Source organism: Vidua macroura, chromosome 10 (assembly GCF_024509145.1).
Source record: "Vidua macroura isolate BioBank_ID:100142 chromosome 10, ASM2450914v1, whole genome shotgun sequence".
In the NCBI taxonomy this organism is placed as follows: domain Eukaryota; kingdom Metazoa; phylum Chordata; class Aves; order Passeriformes; family Viduidae; genus Vidua; species Vidua macroura.
In genome coordinates, this window is record NC_071580.1 from 22,131,757 (window position 1) to 22,149,926 (window position 18,170).

Here is an 18,170-nt window from a genome sequence, read left to right on the forward strand (position 1 = left end):
CAGAGTGAAGCTTATCCAGAAATTTCTTCCTCCAGGTCCTGTGGATGGCAGCAGATCTCTCCTGCAAGTCCCTGTTCTCACAATGTCCTGCTGCCAGCTCAGCTCCTGGGGGATGGTTTCCCACACCAGGACCAAGTCTGAGGCAAGGAAAGGGATCTCATGGTGGAACCCAAAGCCCTGTTTGTCCTGCATATCTTTCTCCTCCATGACTTGGTGCTCTTGTGGGGCTGGGCATTGTCTTGTGAGTGAAACAAGGAGCTGAGGGAAGGATGTGCCTGCTCTGGAGGCTCCAGCCACTTCACTTGGGTGTTCCTAGCACAGGAAGCTGGGAGAGTTGATTAACAGGACTGAGGACTGCACCTATCTCATGAAAGGGAAGGGCTGGAGCACCTGAGTAGGATGAGTAGGCTGGTGCTTGCCAGGGCTTGGGGGTCCAGTACCCTCTGATCATGATGTATGGACCAGCTGCCAGCTCCAGCCATGGAACACTCAGGCTTTTCCTGTGCTCCTCAACCTAGCAGACCCTCTCCTGCCCCAGCCTCCTCTCCAGGATGTGGAAAGGAGTCAAACTCCAAGCTCCTTTTCCCCTCACCTATCCTCGTGCAGCTGCTGCTGAAGACTTTGGCCATGCTCCTCTTGTCCAGGGCTGTGTGGTTGGGCTGGGGGTGAGGTGTGTGGGGTGAGGAGCACAGCAATTCCCCCAGGCAGCCTGGCTGCAGCAGAAATGGGTTGTGACCACCCAGCTGGGGCATTTCCATGGCCTCTTCACCCACTGCCACCATCCTGCCCCACCAGGCTGCAGGGGGGTCATCTGTGGAGCTCCTCTGTTGCATGGCAGAGCCTTCGTGCCCTTCCTTCCTCCTAGTGCTGAGCAGCAGACTAAGGCAACGGGGTGCCCATGGCTCATGGACATTGCACAACCCCACCACCCCTCCTGGCAGTGCCAGTGTCCACATCTGGGCACACCTATCATCAGGAATGTTTTCACCTGGAAAGCAAGGAGACATGAGAGGTCAGTGGTCTGGTGCAGTGTTCTGTCACGTCACCACCCCGGCCCCATCTGAGCGCCCCTCTCCTCTACCACCTCAGCCAAATACATGCTGTGGAGCAACATCCTCTTGCATCTTTTCTCTGTCACTGTAGGTAAGGATTTTTCTTTGAGGTTACCCAGCTCAAAGGCATGTCCATCAGGGTGTGATCTGGTGATGGAAAGGTCAGACACTCCTCCACACCAGCCACTGGGTCCAGTCCATGCCAAGCACTTCAAATCTAAGAGACCAGGCAAAGTGAGCTCAGCTTAGGAACTCGAGAAGCTGAGCAGACAGGAACCCCCCACACATGGGAGGTGAATAAGGAGATAAAAAGATGCCTGCAGTGGCAGAGGTGGGAGAGCAGGGGAGTGTCACAGCATGAGTGGCAGACAGGGAGGACATTGTCCATTCAGTGAAGAGAAACAGTTCTTCCAGTGCATCCACCACCTAAAAAAAGGGAGCCTGGGAATCTGCAGGTGTCCATCATTAAGGTATTTTCCTTAATTGGAAGGGACTCATAAGGATCATTGAAGATCAACTCCTGGTCTTGCACAGGACAATGACAACCCCAGGAATCACACCCTGCATCTGGGGTTGACAATGACAACCCCAGGAATCACACCCTGCATGTACAAATGCTTCTTGAGCTCTGGCAGACTCAGGGCCATGACCACTGGCCTAAGGAGCCTGTTTCACTGCCCAGCCACTATTTGGGGGAAGAATGTTGTACCAACAGGTATACCTGGTAACTAATCTGGGTCAGATCTATTTTCACCTTTTTACAGGCCACTCTTGAGCCTTGATCTGGAGGTGGTGTTTGTGAGGACATTCCTAACCTGAATGTGTGTCACAGAGTCAACAGTGGTCTGCAAATGGTTCACATGGCTTCAGTCTACTGCAAACACCTTCTGGTAAAACCTCCCCCATGAAATAAAAACCACAGGTACACTGAAGGCTCTTGTGTTAAGATTTAATAATAATAATAACAACATTTCAAAAACAATGAGTGCATTGTACACGAGACCTGGTTTCAGTGCTTTTTGTTGACTTTTTGCCCTGTGTGTCAGTGTACTGAAGACCTGGGGAGTGGTGAGTGGATAAAAAACCCCGCTGGGACATTTCTCGAAGGAGGGCAGGGGAGAGAGGGCAGCAAGAGGCTCAGAATCGAACGAAGGTGGCGTCGATCTGCCGGACAGTCGGGAGGGCCAGCATGATTTTGCGCCGGTACTGGGGGTCCTTCTGCAGGGGGTTTCTCTCCAGGTATACAGTCTCCAAATTCTTGGCTCCTTTCAGCTCATCCAGGTCGCTCCAGCTCTCCACGAGGTTGTCATTCATCTGCAGAGCACACACAGGCATGTTCACACCCGCAGGGACCCCCAAAAGGAGAGCAGTTGTGGTGCTGTGCCACTACTACTGGAGCACCACCATTCACAAACACCTTCTCTACAAGAGCCTTTTTGCCCTGGAGCCTCTGAGATGAGCTTTTCTGTCTCACATCCCAGGCCTCAGCACTAAACCCAACTCCCCCATGCTGTTCTGGCTGCTGGGCAGATGTCCCACCCTTCAGACAGCAGATCCAGTCCAGCCAGTGTGCTAGGAAAGACCCTGCAAGGCACCCGGCCAGTCTCTACACCATCTCCCACTCCACCATGCATTTATGGGCTGGAAATCTTTATATCATAATTTATTTCCACTGTCACACCCATCTTTACTTTTATGACTTCTCAGGAAATATTAAAAAAAGGTCCCAAACTAACAAGAAAAGCAACATTTTCCTCTCTCCTCTACATAAACTTCCCTGCAAAAACTGCTTCTACACTCCAGAAGAAATGCCAAGCTCTCTGATTTGGGTTCTTCTCCTGCCTCATTGTTGGCTCAGCAATTGCACACAAAGGAATGAATGCTTCAGCTGCCCAACAAGGAAGCAAAGCTGCAAAGTGGACACATGCTGTCCAACCCTGAAACAACAGCACCCTTTGCTTTTGGATACAGAGTCACTGCAGCAATGCCTTCACATAAAATATAAAAAACCTCACTGGATTGTCTCACTCTGCTACAGCTCATCACAATGTTACTTCAGCCAAGTCACTCAACTTTCAGATATCTCAGTCCCTCCACTGGGGATGTGCTACTGGGAAACTGCCAGAAGACTGTCACAGTAGCTAGGATTTTGAATTCTGTTTACTTAAGGTGTTAAAGGACATTGTTACGTGGCTTCAACTGTGCAGTCAGTGAAAAAAATATAAATTGGGAGCTACAACACTAGTTTCCATTGAAAATTCTGCCCTGCTTCTTTTCAAACTTATCAGTTTTTTTAAACATAGTGTTGGAAGGCTGGAACAAAGCCAGGAGGGCATTTTCTGTGCTCAGCTAACAGATCTTGGCCAGTACTCTGCTCTGACAAAGGACTCTGAACACACTGGTGTTTTTGCAAAGGAATCCAGCCAAGTCCAGCTCTGGCCTGTCCTTTCAGAACAAATGCAACCAGTGCAGACACCTCCTATAAGCACAGCAACAGCAAAGAGGAAAACAGGAGGAAATTGTATGGGGTCAGGACAGGCCCTGCACCAGCCACACTGCACTGCCTCACCTCTACTGCCCAAAAGATTAATGGGCAGTTAAATGGCTTTCCTCCTCAAAGAGCTCCTCACACACAGGCCAAGTAACACTGCTGGCTGGCTCCTCAGCCACACTGCAAGATGAGAAAAACCATCTAAGGAGCCTGTGCTCCAGACTCCAGCTGGGTTTCATTTGAAGCTGCTTTCCACTCCTTTTCTCTCAGCATCTGCCCAAGAGTTTAAGTAACTCCAAATGACAGACATTATACAGCACAGCTCTTATTCTCAGCCTTGAATGCAGAGACTCTACAGCAGCTAAAGCACGTGCCAGCTCATGAACATCTGCTGCTGCTTCTCCATTTTTTCACACGAGCACATTTGTGCACAGCTCCCAAACATGGCACAGTGCTGGTGCTTCAGGACAGGGCATCTCTGAATTTCCTGACCTGACCTAGGAAAGCCAAAGAGCTCAGCAATTCAGGGTGCCAGAAAGAAACAGAAGCAATCCTAAGCTGTTACCTACCTCAAAGGAACTAAACCAACTTCTGGTTCCATTATCTTCATATTTATAACACCATAAATATACCAACTCTGCTCTGCACAAGCTCTGTGCTTGCCCTGGTACTCTGTCATGCTCACTTACAGAAATAGGACATGTGGGGCTGTTTCATAACCAACCTGAGCAGGAAGGCAGGCCCCATTTCCTAGGCAGAGACAGGCTCCTTACCACTCAGCAAAACTTGGCAAAGAAATCTTTAAGCTCTTTCCTTTCCCTACGGAAAACCACCACACACTCTATCCATGCAGACTGTCAAGACCTTAAAGCTGATCACCAGAAGAGTTCCCTCCAAGGCACACATGTCCATATGCTGCACATCAGAAGGGTTTCCCTCACTGTGGCACAGACATTTTGGGGAACAGCTCTGGCCTGTGCTTACCCAGAACTCCTGCAGCTCTGTTAGGTGACTGATATTCTCAATCTTCTTAATTCTGTTGGCTGCAATGTCCAGCATCGTGAGTTTGTTCTAGACAAAGCAAACACAAAAATATTAGATCTGATTTCCTTTCATCTTCTCTTTGACACTTTTTCCAGGCCCAGAGTTGGAAACTGTCAGGAGCAGACACGTTATTGCCAGCTGCTCACATTCAGCTCAACTCTTGCTGCCCCTATGGAACAAGGAAGATTGTTTTCAATTAAGCTGGGCTACTGACCCCCCAGAAGCCATGTGACAAAAATGAAGGCAGTTACTGGCTGGATGGCAACTGCAAGGCAAGGGCTCCTAAAAAGTGAGCTTTCCTCAGAGCACATTAAAAGGAGCACTAAAAATTGGATACAAAGTGTCCTCTTGAGCACCAGAGTTGAACAAACTCTCAGCAGCAGGAAACTCAACAATTTTAGAAAAGCTTTCGCTGGGTGAGAATGAAAATGATACAGGCTTCCACAAAATCCATCCCACCCAAAAAGAGAGACATGTACGCTGACAGGAAGGCAAACTGCATGCCATGGCTGGCCTCTCTTACTCCCAGCTCCAGTTCTGTCCTATTGAAAAGCACTCATGGGTATCTACAAGCTGCTGTCTGAAAGGCTGCAGCAGCTGTGTCCAGGAGCCTTCCCATGGCTGAGGATCAGCCAGGCTACTGCTCCAACCACATCACCCTTCCCATGTCACAAAAATAATTTTACTCCAGAGTATCTGGAGGATCTTTACCCACATGAGATACTTTAACATATAACAAACACTTGGATATTTGTGGTCTCTCAAGAGACTCAGGAACTCACACCTAACTGGGGAAACTGAGGAACAAAAACTTCCAGAAAAGCCACTAACACAAGCAGCTCAGGGCAGCAACTGTGCTGCACAGTCAGCAAAAGCCTCACATTGTTCTCCAGTCCCTCGATGACTTCGATGCCGTTGTGGCTCAGGTACAGCTCCCGCAAATTCACCAAGCTCTGCAGCCCCTCAATCTTGGTCAGCCGGTTATTCTGGAAGTGCAGCAGGCTGTTTAGTACCCTCCAAACAAACCCAAAGCCACGTGACTCACTGGGGGAAACCATTTCTCTAAAGTATGGCTGGGAAGTGGAAATAGTCTGCTTGGGCCCACACAGATCTTGGGGAGTTCAGCTGTTTGATCTCTGCACCACTGATGCATGAGAAGTTCCATGGGAGTCCCAGTCTCCAGCAAGATCAGACTCTGGCCTTCCCATCAAAAGTTGCAGCCTGAAAGTTTTTGGCTTGGTGTCTTAACAAACAGAAGGCCTATGCATGAATAGTGCTCATTTTGTAGGTCTTTACAAATGGGAAGGTCAGAGAGGAAGTTACACCACCTTAATCACACTGCACTCTGCTGTAGCTAATTCTTTATGGCCTGCAGAATAATGGCACATACAGGTACCACAGCAGGTAGTCAGTGTCTTGTCAGCAGCTTTAAGAGATACTAGAATGCACAAGCACTGTCATATGGATAAGGAGATTCAGTGAAAGAAATTAGCTGAGTATATTTTATTTCACCTTTCAAAAAGGAAGAAGCTGTTTGAAAGCTCATTAAGGTCAGATTGCATTCAGCAAAGGCTCGTTCACATTTCTTGCCTCTTCAGTAAGAAGGCAGTGACACTGAGCCACTGTCATTGTAACACAACACTGCCAGTGTTACTGTAATACATTAGGAAACAGTGTTTCAGGAAGGAAATAGGGGATTACATTCATTTCCTGTTCTTTCTTCCACAAAAGTCAAATAGCTATCAAATTTTATCAGTGTCTGTCAATCTTAAGTAGCATGAAAGGATGAAAAAAAAAAAAAACCAACACAAAGCACATCACACTACCTTCCAGCACAGGAGTTTGACTCTAACCCTGCAGACCTGCTAATGGGGGGCTTACAAGAAGGCTGGAGAGGGATTTTTCACAAGGGTATGCAGTGATAGGACAAGGGGGAATGGCCTTAACTGAAGGAAGACAGGTTTAAATTAGATGTTAGGAAGAAATTCTTCTCTGTGAGGGAGGTGATGGCCTGGCACAGAGAAGGTGTGGCTGCCCTTGGATCCCTGAGGGAGCTTGGGACACAGCCTGGGATGGTGGAAGGTGTCCTGCCCATTTCAGAGGCATGGAGCAAGATGGTCTTTAAGGTTCCTTCCAACCCAAACCATCCTGGGATTTTGTGATTCAGAAGAGCTGATCCTATCTCACAGGGTGGTTCAAGGCTTTCAGAACACAACCAGTACCTGTATACTGAGCACAGTCAGGTTTGTCAGGGCATCCAAGTTCTGGAGCTTGGTGATTTTATTCTTTCCAAGGAACAGACTGTCAAGATTAGCCAAGGTGTCAATGTTTTCAATTACCTGTGAAACGAGCAGAGGAGACAGTGTTATTGCAAAACTCCACCTGGGAGATGTGGCTCTCACTTTCTAGCCACATTAGAACCATGTGGTGTATCCTGGATAGAAGATACTCATTTATGAAGAAAAAAAAAAAAAAAAAAAAAAAAAAAAGCTGTTAGTAGTGAATGGAAAGAGAATCTGGGAAGAAAAACCAGAATTTGTAAATTGAGTCCTGCACATCAGTGACTGTATAACACAGAGGCAAGTTGTTCAGCTTCCCTGCCATAAGCAAAGTTAACTGTCTCACAGGTGTGTGTGTTACTGGATTTAACTACTGGCTGTACAGCCTTGCTTCTGGCAGAACACACTACACCAGTCTGAGTGATGCACACTTTTTAAATACACACTTTACTGGGAGAATACAGACACTGTACCAGTTTAGCTCAAGCTCAGCCTTCAGGAAGAGAAAATCAGGATTTCTGTGAAGCATCAAGGATATTACAAAGGAAGGGAGAAAGCAAGAACAGAGGAGTGAAAACAGGAAAAAAAGGGAAAAGGGTAAGATTACAAAAGGCTCCTGCAAACAAAAGGAGACACTTTTATTTTGCAGGGAAAAGCCTCTGAATAAAAAAACCAAGATGCTGTTAAAAGCAATAAGGACATTACAACCAGACTTCAGCTCACAGTATAACAGTAATAAGGACACAGACACACCCAGAGCTGTGTGTCTGCTGTGCTCAGGCAGGCTGTGACATCTCAGCTTTTCCACATACTTCTTGCCTGCCAAAATTTCAAATTAGTAGTGCTGGGGAGCCAGGCCACTGAGTCCTAGCACGACCTCGATCACTCTGTGTGTTTACCTGTGCATGTACTAACATAAGGAAGGAGAAGATGGACACTCAGGAAAGGTAAGAAGCTTTCCAACCTCCATCCCACAGCTGCCAGAAGACTGAACATACAGTGTTAATCAGCTCAAATTTGCATTCACCCCCCTTTTAGATTATGGACTTAGCCCTGTTTTAACCTTGCAAGAAAATGTATAGATTTGTTGCCCATTGGCAACTTCTACAGCCCTGAGGAGGAAATACTGATGACTCAGAGCAGGGAGAGGAATGGAACAGATGGACATGAGGGGACAAAAACCTAAGAACAAGTAAATAAGTGTTTTACATTACAGCTGCCTCAGTCCAACTTTAAGAAAAAAAAAAAAAAATTAAATATTTCAGCTCAAGCATAAAGTTCTGCTCCCCAAAAGAAACAGAGCAAGAAGTGCTAATTCATGAGGGCTTCCAAGCTAAGGGCACTCTGAGAGGTTTGAGTAGGCAAGAACAGCCCTGCTGCAGCAGCTTTAATACACAAGGAAGAAGTTAATCAGGCACCTCAGAGCCAAGAACACTGCCTGTAGAGTCCACAGGCTTGTATACTAAAGAGTTAAGGGTATGTCCAGCTGTAAAACATACACCCAAGGCATCCTACACCCAGAGAAAACCAGCCCAGGAGTTCCAGGTAGCCCCAGGCAGCATGAGATTTCTTTGTGCCAAGCCAAGTCACGGGTTACTCACTCCAATAAAGCAATTAGAAGCAGAGAACATTGCTCTTTGAAGAAGTCAGAATAGAATTAACAGACAAACAGAAAAAAACCCACTAAAAATAAAGTAATTTAAGAAGCTTGTGTTACTCATACAGTGACAATTTAAGGTTTTTTTTTTTGTTTGTTTGTTTTGTTAATATGCTCAGGCTCAACACTGAGAAAACACATAAAATAAATCTAATCCCATTGTTAAAAATATATTCCTTGGCTTGACAACATTATTGACAATGTACTGTTTAAGTATCAATTCTAGCTGGATTTTTTTTTTGTCCCAGATGATAATGATGCTTAGAAACAGAATACAGTACAGCTTTGCTTAACCCAACTTCTGTAATGTAAGGATCAGTGTGCTGAGCCTGCTCTGCTTCTCTTCTTAACTCCTGTTCCCCCATCCTATGCAAAATCTAAGGTTCCTAATCCTTCATCTGACCTGGCTGATGTTATCACACTCTATATTTATCCCCCTAAATAATTTCATTTCCAAAGCAGAAATTCCTGGAGAACAATTCAGTCCAGTCTGGCTTTAGGAGGAAACCAAAATTTTTTCTCTTCAAAAAGGCAGCACACATTTCTGCTTTAGAAGGCTGTTTTTTAATAGCTGAAGTTTCCTTCTTTTCTACAAAGACAAGTGTTCTTTCACAAGTCCTGAAACAAAGAGGACAAACAGATCTTTTCCTAATCTTTCAGCATAACAAGTAATTTCTCAGAGACTATAAATGGGCAGCACCAACTTACACCACATTGATTGAAATGCACTCATCTTCTATGAGTATTTTCTAAAGGGCATGTAATTAAAAAAGCTTTAAAAAACAAGAGCTTATTTTGCATGTTGCAAGTCTTTTGTGTCATCTGTCTGACCAGTTCTCTTATGAATTGAGCAAATACAGTGAATCATACCTTAGGAACAGGAGGGACTACTCATAACTGCTCTCCCTTAAGTGGCACGGATTTTAAATTGAAAAAGTCACAATCTGCACAATAAAACCCCAAAGCAATCAGCAGTAAAGGACCAAGTTTTAGGTTTGAAAGGCATTCCAGAGCAAAGCTTCAAGAATTTTTTTTCCTAAACTAGACTGACTACCATAGCAGGCTGTCAATTGCACCTGCAAATCAAACTCATTTTGTTTTCAATAGGTTTCATGGACTCAGCACCAGTCTGTAGAAAGGTAAGAGAAAACAACTGCTAGTTTTGATAGGCTTAGCTCTCTAGCAGGAAGAAACCATCACCTGCAAAAGGAAACATATAGGGGATAACCAAATTCATTAAAGACAAAAATTCACAAATGGTGATTTAGTAGCCAGGCACTAATGCAGAATGAAAGGCTCCAGCATGCACAGCAATAAGCACAGGGAGTGACTGGAACAATAAAAACCAACAAAACTGCAAATCCAAGTCAATGCAGCGCCCTTTCAGAAAATGCCAATATCACACAGAGAGCTGAAAACTCTCCAGCCAACATCCCTCAGAGCAAACCTACCCGAATTCGATTGGATCCCAACTCTAACATCTGTAGCATCTGCAAGTTGCTCAAATTCTCAATTTTGCTAATTTTATTGTTGACAAGGAAGAGCTTTTTAAGCTGGGTAAGCCGATCCAGTCCTTCAATGTGTCGCAGAACATTAAAGGAGATGTCCAGGACTCTGAGGTAAAACAAACCAAAGGTCTCATCAGTCCATCAGGCATGGATGATTCTGAAAGAGGCACCTGTAAATTGGTGGGGAATCTCCCTGTCTGCAGAGATCAAGCCTTTTACTAGGCCTTGAAGCTAAAGTCATGAATGCAATTTCTTTTTATCAAAAAATACAACAAATAAAACTTTCAAAATACTTCTGCAGTGTGTTAGGAAAGAAAAAAAAAATCATCTGCCACATGCAGAAGACAGCCATTATTTTGCCCAGCCATGGAGCTGCCATGGTGGGAGGAAGCCAATCTGCATTTTCCTTGGCAAAGGTACCTGCCTACAAGATCTGCCTCTGACAGGACCATGTCAAGGGCTCCCCTGGAAGGAAGCAGTTGTGATGGTGAGAAATGGGCCCGTCCTGCCCCACGGGGAACACTTTTGTAATGTACCTCCAGAGTGATCCAGGCAAATGCCAGAAACTTGGACAGGTACTACTCCTTCCCTAACACTCTTCAAAGAAAATAACCTTACCCAAAAACTCTTGTCATTTTTGCAGGAATAAACACCTGTTACACAGAGCTCTCACTGCAAGAGCAAAGAGGGCCTGAGAGCTCCCACACCTGTGTGGAAGCTACAACCACCAGCCATTCTCACCGCCTTACACAGCACAGGTTTCATTTCCAGCTGCCTGTCCCTGGGCAGCTTCAGGATAATGAAACTTGTGTACTGCACAGGTTAAATATGAATAGGGAATACACATTATCCTTCACAGAGCACCAAAATAAAATTCTGAGAGTGGCTTCGGTGATAAACGCTGTAGTAAGTACAACATGAGTAACACAGCGAGTAGCAAACCACCCCCAGCCTAATCCTGGTGACTCCCCTGGACTCACTCAAGCTCCACCAGAGACTCCAAGTTCTCAATCTTCCGAATTTGATTGTCATAGAGATCCAGCTCCCGCAAGGTCTGCAATTGCTCCAGGTTCTCAATGTGCTTAATCAAATTCTGACGGAGACACAGAGTCTAATTGTTGAGGAAAAGTTGAGAAAGAAACAGAAAAATGGCTATGAAGGATTGCACGTAATGCCTTTATGCTTACAGACAAAAAGATGTTTGTGAGGGTTTCCCCATTAAGTTTTGCTGGGAATTTGTTGGGTTTTTAGTGGTTTGTTGGGTTTTGTTTGTTTTTTTGTCTTAATACAATCTCTTCTTGCTATACTCCAATTCTACAGAAGGAAATCTTTCAACCCTAAGGGTCAGATTCAGTAACAGGAGCTCAGAGAAGCTACATAACCTCCATCCTTGGAAATACTCAAAAGCTTAACTGGAGAAGGCCTTAAGAACATGTTCTAACTGGGCCTGCTTCGAGGGCTTTACCATCCAGGTGTTTCTGTGTTCAGTCTGCTGTGCTAGTCCAGGATGTGCCCTGATGCACTGTCTCTCATCCACTTACAAAACACACTTGCAAAATCTCAAAATTTTTATTATCACTTGACAAATAGGTAAAACTACCTTTTTCAGCTAAAAATGAAGCAACTCACTAAATCTCAGCCAAGAAGAGATTCTCTGTCATCTTATAGGTTAGATCTACAAAATCCTCAGTTCCAAGAGGCATTCTCTATTCCTCAGGACTGTTACCTTCACTTTCTTGAGCACCTCAAATCCTTCAATCTTCCCAATTCGGAAATGATTCAAGTCAACATCCTTAAAGAGAAATGGAGGGATTTAGCAGTTGTTTCAAAACAAATCTGGTCTTTAAAGATCAACCTGGTACTTTGTTCTAAGGAAATCATAGTCTTACAAAATGTGTAGCTTTGTTCTAAGGAAATCACAGTCTTACAAAATGTGTAGCTCATTAAAACTTCCCTTCCAAGAGCATTTGTAAAATGGCTTTGGCACATGATTTTACCACCACAACTGAGACACATGGCCTGAACTTGTCAACTGCAAATGCAAAATGTCAACTGCATATAATGCAACAGCCCCTTCCTGAGTCTGAGCATTACCAAAATTAAAACCTTCAGAAATTTATTGAGATGGAAAAATTCTTGCATAAATAAAGTTTTGCATAAAGTTCTCTTACCTACTTAGCTAGGGCTTAACCAGAACACAAGTTGCCATATCCAGTTCCAGGCCTCAGATGAGCAGGAGTCACTGACAGTTTGAATAACCAGTGGTTTTGTGAATGTTAATTCTGCACTGGCAATCAGCTGAGGCACTTCCTATCTGTGCTGCTCAGCCCCAGATGCTCCAGTTTTGAAAGTCAAAGAGAAACAGAGCACTTCCCACCCCAGCTCAAAGCCTCTGCTGCTAATGGGCTCACAAGGTTGCTGATGCCAAGGCACTGGGCTGGGTAAGTCACTGTGCTTGCTCCACACCACAGGGCTCACAGCAGCTAACAGCTCACTGAACAGACTCCCTGAAGCTCACAGCCCAGCAGTACCTCTTGCAGCACAGACACACTTTCAGTGCATCTATGCTTAATTTAAAATTCTAAAGTACTAACGAAATGTTTCAGCTAGTGATGAAAAATAGAACGTTTCTACTGCTAGTCTAAAGTTTCTGAATAAGTTCTGAGGAGGATCACAGTAGCCAGCACCTTCAGAAGAATTAGATCTTTGAATCAGGATTCAATACTTGCCTTTGCCTACCTTTGCTTCCTGCTGAATAAAGCCCGTAAGGACAAAAATCTGCCTTTACCTCAGCCTCTGGGTCCAGGCTAATAGTCTCCATGTCCACTGGGGTCTCCGCTTCTCCTGCAGGAGAAGCAAACACATTACAAGCTCTTGTACCAGACAGCCAAAGGCAGGATAACAGCTAACATCCAGAGAGTAAATGCTCCTCAGGAGGAGAAACACATGAGAGGCACAGTTCAGACATTCTGCTTCATTAAAACCACAAGAGCTCATTATGGAAAAAAAAACTTTCTTTACAGCAGGATTTCATGTTGAGATGTAAAACACACACAGATCAGCATCTTGCCCAACCTGCTTGTGTGGCTGCTGGAAACTCCAGGCTCAAGGGTGGGCAGGATGCCTTTCCTTCACACCTACCCCATCCAAAGTGTCTGTGCTCCTCTGAAAACACAATAAAACCTTGCCAAGAAGGATTCCTAAGTGTCTAGTGAGATGACCAGGAATGACCAAGCATCTCAACAATGCCACCCTTCACGGTTTTTTTATTAGCACTGACACTTTATGGCACGGTTGTGAACACTTTTGCATGGATCTCCCTTCCTTTGTTTGGCTGAACTCTCTACTATGCCAGACAACACTGTTTATCCCACTGCATGAATTTCCTTGGGAAATGCTTTTACAGCTCTGGAAAACACCCCAGCATTTGCTGTGCTTCTACCACAGCACATGAGGGAGGGAAATTTACTGGAGAATTCATGCTGAATAATTCATGCCCGTTCCCATTTGCTGGAGATGGCATGCTGGTTGCATCAATTTCTGAAGAAAAACAAAGTCTGATTCAACTTTGCAAAACTGACACACAACACAATTTGCAAGATTTTTCTACTTCACGTGCAAAGCTTCTCTGAGTGCTACCAAAAACTCAAGCAACTTTAATTACAGTCACATCCCAAGGGCTTTGCACTAACTCCTGCACATATGCAAGCTCATTCCCTTAACTCAGTAGCAGTAACTATTTTCACAGCCCAGAATGATTAAATGTCAAGTGCTAATGAGTGTTTCTCCTGCTAATGCTTGCCCTTGTAAGTAGTAGTGCAGGCACAAACAGTACCAGCATCACCATTTTTAATGGCACCATCCAACTCCAAGGGTTTGGTGGTCCATAGATCATCACTGACCTTCCTGTATTTGGGCTGTTCTTCTTGCCTGGACATTGAAACAGGAAAGAGACTCACTGAGCTGATTCACAGAAGTTAAAACTGAAAAAGCAATCCTCTTTTTTTTTTTTTTTAATAGCACAAAATAGCAGGAAACATAGATTATATTTTGGGAATGCAAAATGAGCTGGTAGTCTTGGGGATGTTGAACAGCAAGATAGAAATGCCATCAAAAATTGTCACACATCCACGTGCCTGTCAGCAATTAGCAGTGAGCAACACCTGCTTTTTCTTATTTTAATTCTATATCAGGAGCTCTGCACTTCAGCAAGGGAGTGGGATACTCCATCCTGCTGCCATCAAGGCTGTACCTCTTTGACCTGTTTCTTGGGTGCAAAGATTCAGAGAGAAGTGCTCCAAGCCAAACAAGCAACCTTGCAGAATTTACAGCCCACAGGAACAGTGCTCAGCTTTGGAACAACAGTTATTTGAGATATCACACAAAAAAAATCCCAAATTATGCCCCTGGTATTGAGTCATACTGGCAGTAACTTAGTGTTCGTGGTGAAGGAACTTTTTGAGTTTCAAGTCCTTTGAGACTTTAAAGTTGTCCAACAGTAAAGCCAATTACGCACTTGGTAAAGAAAAAAATCTTCAGCAAGAAACCCCATTCAAGTAAAAAAAAATATTTGACTTCATTTGGCTAGGAAGCTTGAATATTTTAATTTATAAACACTTGATTTAGGTAATGTGTTAAATACTTTGTGCTGGGGCTCCTCTTAATTTTGACATATGGCTTTGAGAGACCACTCATGATAGTGAGTGTGGAAAACAGCACTCAAATCCAAAGCTGCAAAAGCAAGTCACACAGGATGCACACTGAATTCAGTAAAATAAAAGAAATTTAAAACTAAACACACAGGCAGTGCTTTTGTGTACTAAAGCCAACTGTCAGGAAGTCCATGCACTCTGTATAAAGCACACAGCAGCCTGAGGGAGATGTGTGTCTGGTACCAGCTGTAAATCAGTATTGGTAGGAAAATGTTAAAATACATTTTCTCTCAAGAGCAGGAAAAAAAAAAAAAAGAAAAACGGTTCTAGCAAATTTGCAGTCATATGTCATTTTATTTATGAAGTGACTGGATATAAAAAACCTCTAAACTGACCCTCCTACAAGCACTTTACAGCCAGGACTGCAATTTCCCTTGCAAATTGCTTTACTCCACACTTCTCAATGGAAAAAAATCCCATCACTCTGGCAGTGAAGTTTCCTAAGTGACTTTTTGTGTAACTTATACCTGCAAGCCACACGCCTTTGCAGAGGTGGAAAAAAAAAAAAATCCACCACTGAGAAAACCCAAATTCCACAGCGGGAACAGTCATTACTGAGTTATGTAAGTTCACAGTACCACAAGCATTTCAATCAACAAAAAGCCTAACTACACTTTTTAAGTGCATATGCATGAAGACTATTATAAATAGCTCAGTTATATGATTTCTAACCAGAGGCTCTATTCCACGGAGAATCAGCTAAATGATGAATTTGAAATTTCAGCTGCTCAAGCTACTTCAGATCTTCAGTGAAAAAATGTGGAAAACTCATCATTTTCCTTTCAGTTGAGAAATTCAAAGCTGGCTGTGGAAACTATCTCGAATGTTCAAAAATTATTCCTCTGCTTGGTTCCTGCCCTAGTTTTCTGAATGCTTACAGTTTGGAAAAAGTAACAATGCAGTCATTATATTAAACAGTACACAAATGTAATTCAGTAAGCAAATCTGAATGTGCTTTTCTTGCTTTCACTAGAGTGAGAGTACATCACTTCTGTACTTCCTTTCATAGAACTCCCAGGGGAACAATGTGCAAAATACAACCTCCAACACACAGCTAAATCATGGCAGCTGAGCAAACACTCAGGATTCCAGGCATGCAAAGGAAAGCTCTGTCTGATCTGCATGGTTCCATCAATTTCACAGTGCTTGGATGCACAGTTTGCAAAGCCATGAAGAATGGAAAAGCATTTCTTTATTAATATTTAGGGGGTTTAAATTATCAACAACGAATTAGATCAATATAGAGTGCATTTAGTTACGAGAAGAGATTTAAAATTCTAGTAACAATTTACTTGTTTGAAAAATACTTTGGCAAATCCCAATGTGCAAGGTTAAGACGAGCAGGGATCCACTGTAAGAACTAAAATTTCTTTCATTATTTCCCTTCTAATATCCCAATAATAATAATAACAAGGACATCTCTGTCAAAAGAATGATGTTACACTTCAGACTGCACCAAAAGCTCAGCTCAAATCACCACACAGGGTCTACAGAAATGGATCTGCTCTGACAAGTTCCATGCAAGCCACTGAAAACCCTTCCATCAAATATCCACAGGCATTAAAGTCTGTCAGTATTTCTACCCCATGTTCTAGTACAAATAGTGGGATCAGCAGGAAAAGCTTAAGCCCAATAGGATTCAAAGATATAATTTTGAGATGTCTTAGAACTTTTAAATGAAAACAACAAAAGGGACAGGTTCCTTCAATCCATCTAGAAATAGTCTTGGTTGCCTTCCAGAGGAGCCTGGCAATTCTTTAGGCAAAAAAAAAAAAAACTACATAAGCAAAGGTAGAATTACAAAAAGCTCCTCATGATAACTTCTAATGAAAATTTCCAACATCTTCACACATAAAGTTTCTAAATTTCCATAAAAGAAAAACACGAATAAAGACACTTTACATTCAAAGAGAAACACGGATGGGTAAATAAACAAGGGGAAAAAAAAAAAAATCAAAGGTCTAATAGTAGCAGTTCCATAAAAAGCAGGCAAGGATAACGCTATAATTTATTGAAATTCCAGGAAGATGGCTCTGGGGCAGGTTCCCATGGCTACCCAGGCAGCGGGAGCACGGGGGGCTGCTGCAGGCTGTGCACACGCGGCCGGCGCTGCTGGCGGCAGTGCTGAGGCTGCCGCGGTACCTGCGGAGTTCTCGCCGTTCTGCTCATCCCGCAGGCTCTGCTGGCTCAGCTCTGTCACCAAGCGAACCGCCTGTTTCCTCCCCTCCTCGTCTCCCGACTCCTCCGACTCGAGCCTCTTATCAACTGCACGAGACACAGAAAGGCAGAATTAGGCTTTTCCCGGCAGAGGGGCACAGGGGAGGAGCAGCAAGCAGATAAAATAACCAGGGTTCACAGAAACGACTACGCAGTTAGTAGAAATCCTAAGTTAACTAAATGAAAGGTTTAGTCTTAAATAAAAGGCCTCTTACCCCTTGTTTCTACTTTGATTTTGGATGCACTTTTTCCTCCCATCACATCTTCCTAAAACCAACAATCTGGGAAGAAGACTGGAGGAAAAAGGAAATTTCTTAGATCAATGAAGTGCAATTCCAAAGATTACGGAGATGGAATTAGAACGATTACATTTTAAGAGCTTTTAGAATATAGTAAAAAAAAAAAAAAAAAATCAGTATCATGTACAATAGTACCAATGACACGAAGAAGTGAAGGCATCGATTAAAAAATCCTCGCAGATAAGAGTAACCTCCCCAGAACAACTTGTCAGGTCCCTTCACGTTTACCGAGCCACATCTCCAGTGGCCACCCTGAGCCTGGACCAGAAGCTCCTCGCTCCTCGCTGCCCCCCCCTCAGTCTTTCCTCTCGTCTCACCAGGGGACTAAGGAAAACCTGCGCCATCCAGAAGGTTTCTTTCTCGTTATCTTTACTTTTTACGTCACGGCCATCTCCACAACCCCGCTCCTTCTCCCCGTGGCACATGGAGCCCGCGGGCATCCCGCCATGCGGTGACACACACCGGCCCCGGCAGGGCCCGGCCACCGGCCCTCGGGCTGGACACACGGGGGCTGCACGACCCCGGAGGGCCCACGAGCCGCCCTGGCGCACAGCTGGCAGCCGCACGGCCCGGAGGCGGCGCTCGAGCAGCCGGCCGCGCCACCCCGACCCCCGCAGCAGCCCCGGCGGGCTCTCACCCTCCATCATCTCCTGCGGCCCCGCTCCGCTCTCCGCCGCCATATCGCTGCTCCTCCCACCGCCCCTTCCGGAAACTGCCTCCGCCGCCGCCGCAGCCAATCAGAGCCCGCCGCCGCCGCCGCGCCGCAGCCAATCAGAGCCCGCCGCCGCCGCCGACAATCGCCCGCAGCTGGCGCGCCCAGCGGGCGCGGCAGAGCACCCCCCCCCACACACACACTCCAGCGCGCACGCGCGCCGGCTGCGCCCCGCGGCCTCCTGGGAGTTGTAGTTCTC

At 44.9% G+C, this 18,170-nt stretch overlaps 1 protein-coding gene across 2 annotated transcripts; it reads right to left on the minus strand.

The window, feature by feature from the left end:
- Window positions 1-1,987: 1,987 nt before the first annotated feature.
- Window positions 1,988-17,976, minus strand: PPP1R7 (protein phosphatase 1 regulatory subunit 7). Of its 2 annotated transcripts, XM_053985878.1 has the most exons (11): window positions 17,897-17,976; window positions 17,176-17,253; window positions 16,886-17,008; window positions 12,820-12,875; window positions 11,758-11,823; window positions 11,012-11,142; window positions 9,975-10,137; window positions 6,810-6,926; window positions 5,469-5,573; window positions 4,528-4,614; window positions 1,988-2,366 (listed from the first exon to the last, which is right to left on the minus strand). In XM_053985878.1, exons 2-11 carry the CDS (start codon window positions 17,216-17,218, stop codon window positions 2,190-2,192), a joined length of 1,068 nt encoding a protein of 355 aa, XP_053841853.1. In that variant the 5' UTR covers window positions 17,219-17,253; window positions 17,897-17,976; the 3' UTR covers window positions 1,988-2,189. The 2 variants fall into 2 exon arrangements, with proteins under 2 accessions (XP_053841853.1, XP_053841854.1); XM_053985879.1 differs by lacking the exon at window positions 17,176-17,253 and having other exon boundaries at window positions 17,897-17,970.
- Window positions 17,977-18,170: the final 194 nt, after the last annotated feature.

Coding starts and splice junctions, on each gene's coding strand:
- PPP1R7 (XM_053985878.1), bottom strand. CDS start 17,218: ATGGGAGGAAAAAGTGCATCCAAAATCAAAGTAGAAACAAGGG. Junction 10,138..11,011: donor GAGTCTCTGGTGGAGCTTGA/GTGAGTCCAGGG, acceptor GTTTTACCTCAG/AGTCCTGGACATCTCCTTTA. Junction 6,927..9,974: donor TGGGATCCAATCGAATTCGG/GTAGGTTTGCTC, acceptor CTCGTTTCACAG/GTAATTGAAAACATTGACAC.